This window comes from Musa acuminata, chromosome BXJ1-8 (genome assembly GCF_036884655.1).
Source record: "Musa acuminata AAA Group cultivar baxijiao chromosome BXJ1-8, Cavendish_Baxijiao_AAA, whole genome shotgun sequence".
NCBI classification, from domain to species: domain Eukaryota; kingdom Viridiplantae; phylum Streptophyta; class Magnoliopsida; order Zingiberales; family Musaceae; genus Musa; species Musa acuminata.
In genome coordinates, this window is record NC_088334.1 from 1555993 (window position 1) to 1567311 (window position 11319).

Genomic DNA, 11319 nt, shown 5'->3' on the forward strand with positions numbered 1-11319 from the left:
GTGAACCGTTTGTTTTGCTTTATGATTCGCTCACGAGAGGATGCTTTATGATTCGCTCACGAGAGGATAACTTCGCCTCATGACCGACGGATCCTTCCGCTTTAAATACAAAGTCCCAAAAGACGCTACCAACGAACCCTCGAAACCCTCCGCCGAGTTGCGACTACGTGCAACAACGGCCGAGGCGGCGAGGACATGGCGGAATCGGAGCCCTCGAACCGGGCGCTCACCACGACTCGATTCTCCGAGCTCAACCCGCCTCTCTCCGAGCCTGTCATCGAAGCCCTAACCCTCGCAGGATTCCAATTCTGCACGCCGGTCCAGGCCGCCACCATCCCCTTGCTCTGCGGCCACAAGGACGTCGCCGTTGATGCTGCCACCGGATCCGGGAAAACCCTGGCCTTCGTAGTACCCTTCGTCGAGATCCTCCGCCGGTACCCTTCTCCCCCCAAACCTCACCAGGTGCCTTCATCTCTCTTACTCAATGTTCTGACATGCACGATGATGTTCGTGTTGAATACTTAGTGATGGATTTTCCGCTTTGGAGATCGATGATTCCGCCATGAGTACCGTGCTGTAGTCTAACTGATATGGGCGCCTTTCGTGGTACCTAGTCCTTGTCATTATATATAATGTGGATAAGTTACAAAGAATCATCAGGTCTAACTTAGGAAGTCGATGGGTTTCTTCATGTTAGCCTAGCAGGTTTGCCGATTTGTTACCTTCATTCGCTTCATTGCAACGCAATCTGCATGTTTCTGTCGTTTTGGCCATAGAGCATCATTGTCTTAGTTATTGATGGTATAGTTCTCCCCCTTTCATATCAAAATTGCTGCAAACTGCTTAGAAACTACTTTGTAGACTTACATGACTATAGCAGGGCTTTTAGAAAACACGATTAGTAACAGGATTTCCCGTATATGTAACAAATGCTCTTCTCGTTTTAACCGAATGAAACGTCATCATTGTTTGTACTTGAGATTATACTTGTATGTCTCAAGTTATTCATAAACTAGCACACACATCTGTTATCTTTTGGCTGAGATGGAAAGAACAAGAGATCATGTAATTTACCTTTTTGCTGTATGTGTCCAACATGATATTTGGTAGTCTCCCGTTTTATTGATTTTGGTGTCCTTTATCATTATAATTATTTATGTTGTTATGAAAACATGTTGTTTCTGTATTTCAGTTATGACAATGAATTTTTCTCAACCAGAGTGGTATCATCTTCTGATAAGCATGTCTTTTGCTATGGCAGGTCATGGGGATGATTATTTCTCCAACAAGGGAGCTCTCATCACAAATATATCATGTTGCACAGCCTTTCTTTTCAACAGTGCAAAATTTAAAGTCTATTCTTCTTGTTGGTGGTCTAGACATAAGAACAGATATCAGAAAAATAGAAAATGAAGGTGCCAACATCCTCGTAGGTACTCCTGGGAAGCTGCATGATATAATGGAGCATCTAGATGTACTGGATTTTCGAAGCCTTGAGGTATTTGTCTTTGACAGTGATTTTACAATTATTGTCCCTTCTCTTTGGATTTTCTACCAGATGCCTGTGTTTGTGCTCCTAATTAAAGGTTATTTTGAAACTTGGTTATAAGAGGGAGGCTAATGTAGGAAGCTCTTTGGATGATGTATTGATTACTCTTTTTTTTGCCCTTCCCTTGGTGTGACGTAGACTTGTTTGTCCAGATCCTGAGCTCAACATTCACCCCTTCCGTGTTCCCCTGGATATGCACTTGACTCGACCTGACTTGACTGTTTTGATCTTGGTTCAACAAGCTTACTCTAAATTGATTATCTAGGTTTGAATTTGGCTGATTATGGTTTATCTATTAGTGTCAGATTTGGTGAACTGATCTGAGCATATGAGGGAGCAGCATATGAGGGAGCTTCTATTACTGCTGCACTCATGGTTGTTGTGCCTGCTGATGTATTGTTTGGGATGGTGAGAGAAAGCAGGGTTTATGAATGAGAGAATAGGGAGACGAGTAAGGTGAGTTGAAAGAAGAGAGAGAGGTCTTGTGACTCAAATCACAATATAGTTATCCTGACGTGACTTGCTTGGTTGTCAATCTAGATGCAAATGACAAAATTATAGAGCTGTTCTTGACTGGACAAATGTCTGTTTATCCCTGATCTTAATTAACTAATTTGGAAAACATTGTATATCATAATTAACAATTTGGTCACCTAACATGTTTAGTTAAACATGGAAGTTTAATATATATGATATTAGTTAAATATTTATCATAGGCATATTGAGGGTGAATTTTACCATCATGGTTAAGATGCTCCTTAATAACCTGGATGATCCAGGTTCAAGTTGTATAAATGAGCCCTCTTTGCTTACAGGGATAAGTTGTGTACATCAGTTCTTCTTGGATCTTTTATTGGCAGGAGCCTTATATATAGGGTCATCATTTTTTTAACATATTTATTTATAGAAATTTAAAGTTATCAAATAATTTTGTTTATAATTTATGGTAAATATTGCTAAAAGTGTGTATTTTTTGTATTATCCGATCGAACATATTCGTGAATTCTTTTCCTCTATTCTTGCGAAGTCAGGATACGATCTTACCATGTTCATCCAGCACTTATTTTCCTATATGTAGTTCTTTTGACAAACCAAGTAAGAAGCATTAGCAGGGAATACAAAAGCTATCAAATGGACTTTCAATGTATAAAATTCAACCAGAATCCAGGTATAAGTTGAAGATACAATACCATATCTTACCTATTAAACTCTCTACAGGATATTAGTTGTTACAGATTAAGGCCATGGATTCTTGATATTACCAGCAAGTTGGGTTAGGTTTTTTCGCTAGACAGGTTAAGTCTGGGGCCAACCCCAAACTTCTGGAACAACTTCTTGTCATCCTATAGAAAATCAACAATGACCAAACTGACCCATTTATCATCTGAGGGGGTTCCAAGTTAAAGTAGTCTTTAGGTTTGTTAGTTAAGATCCTGGTAGTTGACTTTTTCCATGTTTGACCATATCAACATCTTATCACTGTTGTGTCTAAAATTCCAGTGGACGCCACCCAAATGAGTCTCTTCTGAATAAAGAACAATCTTCTTTTAGTCACATGTACCTGCAACTCCACATGTTCAAGCTGCATTTCAGACGGGAAAATCAATTTTGTTCTTCTTTAACCCCTTTTTTTGTTATTTTTGATAAAGCAGATCCTGATTCTAGATGAGGCGGATAGACTTCTGGACATGGGATTTCAGAAGCAACTCACTTACATAATTTCTCGGTTGCCAAAGCTCCGCAGGACTGGCCTTTTTTCTGCTACTCAGACTGAGGCTGTTGATGAGCTTTCGAAGGCAGGATTAAGGAACCCTGTCAAGGTTGAAGTTCGAGTAGAAGCCAAAGCATTAGGTGATATGGCATCAACACAAGAATTAGCTTCTTCAAGAACACCTTTGGGTCTTCATATTGAGGTATAGGCTGTAGTATTAAGGTTGTTTTATGCTTATGAGAGCTTAGTTGTTTAAGTATCCGTTTTTTGACTGTATACTGTCGTAGGTATAATATTGACATGAATTGTGAAGTCACATAACAAGTGTACTTTCTCCCTAAGTTATAATCTTCCTGATTTTCGTTTGAAATGTTTGATTATTTCCACGACAAGCATTTTTGAGATCTTGAATGATTCAACTCTGCTTCCAGTCCTAGTCTGAGATGACGTAGCAACAATCTTCCGTAGTCTTGTTCATTAGTGACTTGTGTCTTGATGTAATGGTCATCATGAAGCCAACTGATATGCTGCTCATCCATTGTGAAGGAGTGGATTCAATGTGGTGTTTTATTTATTTCTTCCTTATAGATTTTCTTTAAGTGATTGTTGGGGAAACCAAAAGTTATGGTCTGGTTCTTTTATCCAAATACCATAGATCCCTCAGGAGACTGTTTGACGTTTGTCTGTAATATCCATGAATGTATTCTATACTAATATTCTGACAATGGATAAGACTATATCCCAATTTTGCGTTGTTGCTTCATGTACCTAACAACTTTTCAGCAACATTAAGTGTATCTAGTGGTAAATCATTTAAAAGATATGTGTACCTACTCCAAGGATAGAGTTTGTTAAGTTCACACAAAATCTGTTTCTAGTTATTAATGAAGTTTAGCAGTCATTAGCCTGTCATGTTGTCTATGTATTTTATCCATAATCTAATTTCCTAGAGTAAAAGCAGCCATTTCCTTCAAAAGCAAACCTGGCTCATTAATTCAAGTTTCTAAAATTTTCTTCATATTTTGCAGTACATGGTATGTGAAGCACAGAACAAGCTGTCCTACCTTGTTGACTTCATATCAAGGAACATGTCAAAAAAGATAATAGTGTAAGATTATCCAGTCATTATTTGGTTGTGCTTTCTACAACGCATGACTTGTTTGTGTGGTACATCAATATTATCTTGAGCTTTGTCAACTGCAGCTACTTTATGACATGTGCATGTGTTGATTACTGGGGAGTTATTCTTCCTCAACTTATTGCGTTAAAAGGTTGTCCATTAATCCCACTTCATGGGAAAATGAAGCAGGTAATTTGCAATAAATTATGGACTTAAGGTATTCATGGCGTTTGAGGTTCTTAAAGTATTCTGTGATGAATACATAAGATTTCTTACACATTCTGTACTCCCTTGGTAGATAGCGAGGGAGAAAGCATTGGCATCTTTTACAAATCTTTCAAGTGGTGTTCTGCTATGCACCGATGTAGCAGCTAGGGGTCTGGACATTCCAGGTGTTGATTGGATATTGCAGGTAAATTTATGGTGTAGTTAGCAAAAGTACAAGCTTTGGAAAATGTGGTTTATCATTATTGTTGTTGTAAATGGTAAAAGTGTAGATTGCCTGCTATGTTGCTATAAGGTTTTTTGTTCCAATCACATGAGTCTTGGCTTGCTATTGTTGCTGAGGAAACTTGGCTGATTTTAAAATATAGCTTTTCTATGAAAATTTGGCACTATTGCCTATTTATCTTTCAGATATCTAACTAAAGTCATGTAGCAAACTACGATTCTTGAAATGTTCCGTCAACAAAAGGGTCATCAAAATTAAATCACCATGCCAACAGATTTACTGGTGCTTCTAGAGATACTACATAGAATCACGAGTGCAGTATTGTTGTTGTGTGGATCAGTCACTTAGAAATTGAGAAAAAACAAAGTGCAATTGCCAAAGTATTTATATTTCTTCGCGATTGTATCTCATTTGTTCAGTTAAACTGATGCTTGAGGAAATCATTTAAAGGGCATATTCTCAGAATATTCATAAGTTCCACCAGCAGCACACGGTATAAATTCTCTTAGAAAATCAAAACCAATTTCGTGTAGCATGGATCATCAATTAGTTAAACTGAAACATTTTGCTTTCTGGCATAAACATATTCATACTGCTCAAACTAAATAATTCTTATCCCTTTGTTTACTTGGTGTCCAGCATAAATTTACATTTATATCTTCTGAACTAGATTTTACCTGTATTTGCTTAAAGACAATGTTATCTAAGTTCTTTATGTTCTCTTTACAGTTTGACCCGCCACAGGATCCAAATGTATTCATACATAGGGTTGGCCGAACTGCACGGATAGGAAGACAAGGAAGTGCTATTGTATTTCTGTTGCCAAAGGTTCATTCAGCATTCATATTCACCAGGAAATTCCATGTTGATAGAATATGCATTGCGTCTGGGTTAAAATGCTTTTCTGCATGCAGGAGGATGCTTATGTGGAGTTCCTGTGCCTGAGAAGGGTGCCCCTTAAAGAGAGAAAAAGTTTAGATGTGGCATTTGACATTGTTCCCCAGGCAAGACTTTTCTTCAGTTTAAAAACCTATGGAGTTTTCCACTCCCCAGAGTCCAAACTGTTTGGTGGCACAGTTTTCATCTTGTCTGAATATTTGCATGAACATGAGTTCTTGACAGAACGGTGCTTCTTAAAAATAGGAAATACCAAATTGGAATACATAAGCATATTTAATGCTCATTATTATTGAGAAATTTGGAGGTAAAAGTTGCCATCTAATAGCTTGAGGTTAAGTGAATCAGGTTAAAATTATTTTTTTCCATCTTAAGTCCTGTCATGACTTATTGCACTAATGTTGCTTGCAACATTTGATTTTTAAGCTATACTGATCGAAAGTTGAAAACTAACTAGAAACAGTTGAGTTATTAATATGAAGGGTCATTAATCTTCTGGTATCCTGTTTTTGATCAGTATCTTAAGTCAACTATAGCGTTGGTATTTCTTGGGTGGTATGTTAGGCTGCAGAAATAAAGATATTCTCAAACCTAAGAATTGGAATATGTATATCAACAAAGAAATCTGAAATTGCTACACTCTGAGCTTTTATGTTGATTTCTTTTGTCTCTTTCGGTGATCTAAGGAACAGTACAAGGCTCTCCATTGCTCACTTCCTAATGTTATTATGATGCTCTTAGTATTTGACTTTTATGTTGAATTAGGGGGGTTAGGTTGTTAATAAATTATGTCACAGTAGCTCACTCAGATTATATCATCTTGAATTATTGCTGCAGTCACAAAGATAAGGTTGTGATGCATCAACCTATGAGTTGGACTGCCAGTCTGCTGTACTCTTTTATAAATAAGACCAGTTCATACAATTTGTGCACATGTTTTCCATGAAAGGATGAGTGGCATTCTTCTTTTTATTTTTTCTATTTGTTTTCTGGAATGTTAATTATCTCATAGATGATATACAATTGTTATAGATCAGATCTGCAGCCAAAGAAGATCGTGATGTAATGGAGAAGGGGATTAAAGCATTTGTGTCTTACATCCGTGCATACAAGGAACATCACTGCTCTTTCATCTTCAGGTTTGCCTTATCATTATCTTTCTTTGATACCACAGCATTTTTTAAGTTTTCTAATGGCATCAATTACAGGTGGAAAGAACTGGAGATTGGGAAATTGGCCATGGGATATGGTTTACTGCAGATCCCATCAATGCCAGAGGTGAAGCATCACTCTCTGTCAGTCGATGGTTTCTCTCCTGTAGATGGTATCGATTTGTCACAGATCAAGTACAAGTAAGCATCTGTTTATCAGGCAAATTGTCATTTGAGTACTGTAAGATTTGGTCAACAATGATTTAACTAATATTTTTTAACTATTTCATATAATTTATCACTTATATAGTTTATTTTTAGATATTAACTTCTATAAATGAGTATAATTATCTTCCATAATTCTTGATCCGGGTGTGGAATATCTTACATCTTGAAACCTGTTCAATAACTTTTTCCTTTGTAATTTATATTTGCTATTAATAACATTTTTTATGTGAACTGCCTGTGGCTACATACATATCCCTTGTGCTTGGTTTCAATCTTGTTGAGAATTGACCGACTATATGGGAACTCACAGAACATATATTTGGCTGTGGTTTCTTTTATTTTTTTTCTCTCTCTCTGCTTATGTTCCTTGTTATATCCAGAGATAAAGCTAGAGAGAGACACAGATTGAAGATCTTGCAGAGCAAGCAAGCGGAAGAGCCTAAACAAAATAGAGTGAAGAAGATACCGGATGACAATGTTGCCATTACAAGGAAGAAAACAGGCAGGCAACGTCGTGCGACTCAAACCAAAGAGGATGACGAGGAGTTGGAAAATGAGTATCGCTTGCTGAAGAAGCTTAAGCGAGGGTTGATTGATGAAAGCGAATATGAAAAGCTTACTGGTTTTGGAAACTTGGAAGAAGGCTCCTCTGAAAGTAACTCCAAGGACTACGGAGCGGAACTCTCTACCGGGTCAAAAAGTAAAAGAGCAAAAATCAAGCGAGGAAAGAATGCAAAAAACACAGAAAGATCCAGGGCTAGGAAGAACAAGAAGGGTTCGAAGATGATGAGGCTGAAGATGATAAAGAATACAAGGGCTTGACTCACCTGCCATCATTGTGCACGTAGGTCGGGTGTAGCCATGATGCTGTAACAGACTCCAATAGTATGCAAATCATTCTGCTCCCTCGAAAGTTTCAGTCCATGTCATATGGTAAGATCAAATTAGACTTGGAGCCTATGAATATTTACGCCTTGTGCTGATAATGTTGCGTTTCTTGGCTGTTTGCAGTCCTTTCTTTTGATGCAGTTATCAAGCTAATTTTGGAGGTCGGCAACCCGGCAATGGTATGGTACTTACGAAAATAGTAAAGATACAGTTTGTTCTACGAATTTGAATTTGTCAAAACAGACACACACATACATTGCTGCTTATAAGCTCTGATGTCTGCTCTCTTGTGGTCTGGTGGATGATCAGAGGTTTAAGTCGCAAAAATGTATTTTTATTTATCGAGAAAAAAATGCATATTGATCGGCCATCTCAAATTTTAATCTCTAGTGGATTCCGTTTGATGCCTTACTAGAAAAAAAAGATCATCACAGCAAGCGTGACTTGCTTGCGACTGAGGCGGATGGTCCTAAAGCTACCAAAGGGCCGCTACAACACCGACAACGGGACCGGTGGAGCTTTTTATCCACTGCCAGCATTGTCGCGACCTAAACGTACGCCCCCTTAGTCTCTCCACAAGAGGACAATACCAATGACTATAGGAGCTTTTGTCGTCCGATCTATATCTTCTTTGATCTCAAACATGTGCACATGCTGAACACCAACAAAAAATTATTATTCTTATTTAGAATGTAGATGATTTATCTTATCTCGATTCCAAATTTTTCTTGGACAAAAATTATTCATAGTTTTTCTTGGATTATTTTGTCGAGTGAATGCCTAATTGGATGATTCACGATCCAATTATTTTGATCATGTGATAGATGGTTAAAAGAATGATTATTCATGTCACGAATGAGACAGAGAAAATGTATGGTAGTGGTGCTTCGTTGGTGACAAGTGTAGTTGGCGCTGTTCGAGGCACATTTTTCTATGGAAAAGATGAGAAGTCGCACAATAATTTTGCCGGAGAAGGCCAGACGGGTGTGGATGTGCTTTCCCTTTCACCTCTCTCTCTCTCTCTCTCTCTCTCTCTCTCCCTCTCTCAAAATAATGGAGGACTGCACTCACTCATCCTACCGCACACTTTGCAGGCGTTCAAACCTCCTCCCTCTGCACCACCAAAGTTAGCTTCTCCAACAGGCCGTACGAGAATCTCTTCTGCTGCGGCTCACCTTTAGTTGGACAGTAACTTCGACTCCAGTTTGGATGTGAACACAAAAGAAGACTCTCTCTCTCTCTCTTTTCGCACACGCATTTTGAGACCTCAGAAGAAACGTTTTTTTACTGCATGCAAAAGCTTATCTTAACCAATCAGTGTAAATTAACAGTGGGTGGTCGATACCATGAATGCAAGCAATCTCCATATTATCCTTGGTGTTCTCTTCTTCTGCTGCTTGTATGAACCAAACAAAATTCATATATATCCTTCTCATCACTCACGCAGAGACAAGTATCAGAGAAGAAGTAAGAGGTTTCTGTACTGACAAGAATCGGAACAACACGTTTCGATTACCTATTATATATCATGCACCAATTCCATCAAAATTTACTGAATCAGTCTCCCAAGTTGGTCAGCCTCATGACAATTATACGGAATTTAGAGCCAAGAACATCAGATGCATAGGCTCATGTATCCTTCCCCTGCGCTGACTGCCAAATTGCAGCAAGAAGAACTAAACAAGAGGAATCGACACTCAAGAAGATGATGACGAGCCAGCTGGCGTAGCACGCGATCCCTCACCGGCCTCCGAACTACTCAAAGCTGCAGCAACAGCACTGCTATTACGAGCACCAGTCGCGTCGTCAGCAATAGAAGCACCAACAGCAGGAAACAATGAAGCCTCCCCTCCGCTGGTGGCCGCCGCTGTGTCCTGTAGGAGCTTCCGCTTCTTCTTCTTCTTCTTCTTCTTCTTCTGGTAAGGGACGCCGCGAGCCCTGCCCTGGTTCTCCTTCACCTCGCGAAGGTAGATGCCGACGGCCCTCGCGCCGAAGGGGTTGGACTCGGGCACGCCGTCGTTCTCCTCGTAGGCGGCCCGGAGGCGCCCGACGAGCGCGTCGAGCGAGCCCCACGCCTGCTTCAGCGGGCAGACGCACGGCGCCGGCGGGTTCGGGTGGCCGAAGTAGGTGCACCCGGTCGCGTGCACCTTCGTCTTCCCGAACTGGTCCAGGTACTTCAAGAACTCGATCACGTGAGCCCCGCTGCAGCGCGCCAGGCTGAGCGGCGGCCGGTGGCTCCTCAGGTACTGAAGGAAGGTGTTCCAGTCTCGCCGCTTCTGCGACTCGTATCGGCTCGGCGGTTTCCGTTGCTGCTGCTGCTGAGGAGATGATGGAGGAGGCGGAAATGGATCGACGACACCGAGATCGGTCGGGCCAGGATCCATGCAACCGTAGTCGCTGTTGACGCCCTTGTATCTTCTCTACTTGGTTTACTTGCAGTCTTCTCTCTTACAACCCCTCTTTGCTTGTCGAGGAAGAGTTGGGGTCGGGTGGGGGTGCGTGTGCAGTGCGCAGTGCGCAGGAAAGTGGGGAGACTTGAAGTCGGGCGTCAAAAAGAGTTAATGCTGCTGATTGGATATATGAAGAAAGAAAGAAAGATAGAGACTAAGAAACGTAACGAAGTTGGTGACCCCTAAGAGTAGGGTTACGTGAACCATTTGATGATGTTTTCTTCCAAGGTTTTGTGTTGTGATTTGATTGAGAGAGAGAGAGAGAGAGAGAGAGAGAGAGGCAACTTGCACAGTTCCGCAGCGTTTGCATGATTGCATCGACGTTTAGGAAGCATCCAATGGACCTAAACATGGATATGATCAGAGAGAGAGAGAGAGAGAGAGGCATCTTGCACAGTTCCGCAGCCTTTGCATGATTGGATCGACGTCTAGGAAGCATGCAATGAATGGACCTAAACATGGATATGATCGGACTCGGATGATTGCTTCAACTGGTGGATTCATATGTTTAATATTCTATATAAATAAATATAATTATATTTTTGCACCTTCAAGTTTCACATAGAGACATTAATGATAATAAGACGTTTCGTATGATATATTAATGTGGCTATATCCTTCTCATCATCTATCTCAACAGTTGCATGGGCAATCATATGATAAGAAGACTGTTCAAAAATATATATTTTTTTAAATATTAAAAAATATATATTGAATGTGCTTATGTATGTATGCATATGATAGAGAAATATCTTTAAAAAAAATACTAAACAAGCTCTTTATTTATATTTTAAAAATAATGCTAATAGAATCCAATGCTTGTTTACACCAAAACGCATAAACAACTCTCAAATAAGTTTTTTTTGATAAATAT

General features: G+C 39.7%; 2 protein-coding genes across 3 annotated transcripts; one reads left to right on the top strand and one right to left on the bottom strand.

The window, feature by feature from the left end:
* Window positions 1-115: 115 nt before the first annotated feature.
* Window positions 116-8378, top strand: LOC103994074 (DEAD-box ATP-dependent RNA helicase 18). 2 transcript variants are annotated; one of them, XM_009414352.3, is made up of 12 exons: window positions 116-462; window positions 1262-1498; window positions 3202-3462; window positions 4289-4368; window positions 4464-4569; window positions 4679-4792; window positions 5561-5659; window positions 5746-5835; window positions 6761-6867; window positions 6937-7080; window positions 7488-8040; window positions 8119-8378. In XM_009414352.3, exons 1-11 carry the CDS (start codon window positions 196-198, stop codon window positions 7927-7929), a joined length of 1947 nt encoding a protein of 648 aa, XP_009412627.2. In that variant the 5' UTR covers window positions 116-195; the 3' UTR covers window positions 7930-8040; window positions 8119-8378. The 2 variants fall into 2 exon arrangements, with proteins under 2 accessions (XP_009412627.2, XP_018686029.2); XM_018830484.2 differs by having other exon boundaries at window positions 296-434.
* A 1101-nt stretch (window positions 8379-9479) lies between these two features.
* On the bottom strand, window positions 9480-10561 carry LOC135680539 (protein LIGHT-DEPENDENT SHORT HYPOCOTYLS 5-like). The gene has a single exon (XM_065194531.1). The coding sequence runs from the start codon at window positions 10377-10379 to the stop codon at window positions 9693-9695; it is 687 nt and encodes a 228-aa protein (XP_065050603.1). The 5' UTR covers window positions 10380-10561; the 3' UTR covers window positions 9480-9692.
* Between the last annotated feature and the right edge of the window lie 758 nt (window positions 10562-11319).

Coding starts and splice junctions, on each gene's coding strand:
- LOC103994074 (XM_009414352.3), top strand. CDS start 196: ATGGCGGAATCGGAGCCCTCGAACCGGGCGCTCACCACGACTCGATTC. Junction 1,499..3,201: donor TGGATTTTCGAAGCCTTGAG/GTATTTGTCTTT, acceptor TTGATAAAGCAG/ATCCTGATTCTAGATGAGGC. Junction 7,081..7,487: donor TTGTCACAGATCAAGTACAA/GTAAGCATCTGT, acceptor TGTTATATCCAG/AGATAAAGCTAGAGAGAGAC.
- LOC135680539 (XM_065194531.1), bottom strand. CDS start 10,379: ATGGATCCTGGCCCGACCGATCTCGGTGTCGTCGATCCATTTCCGCCT.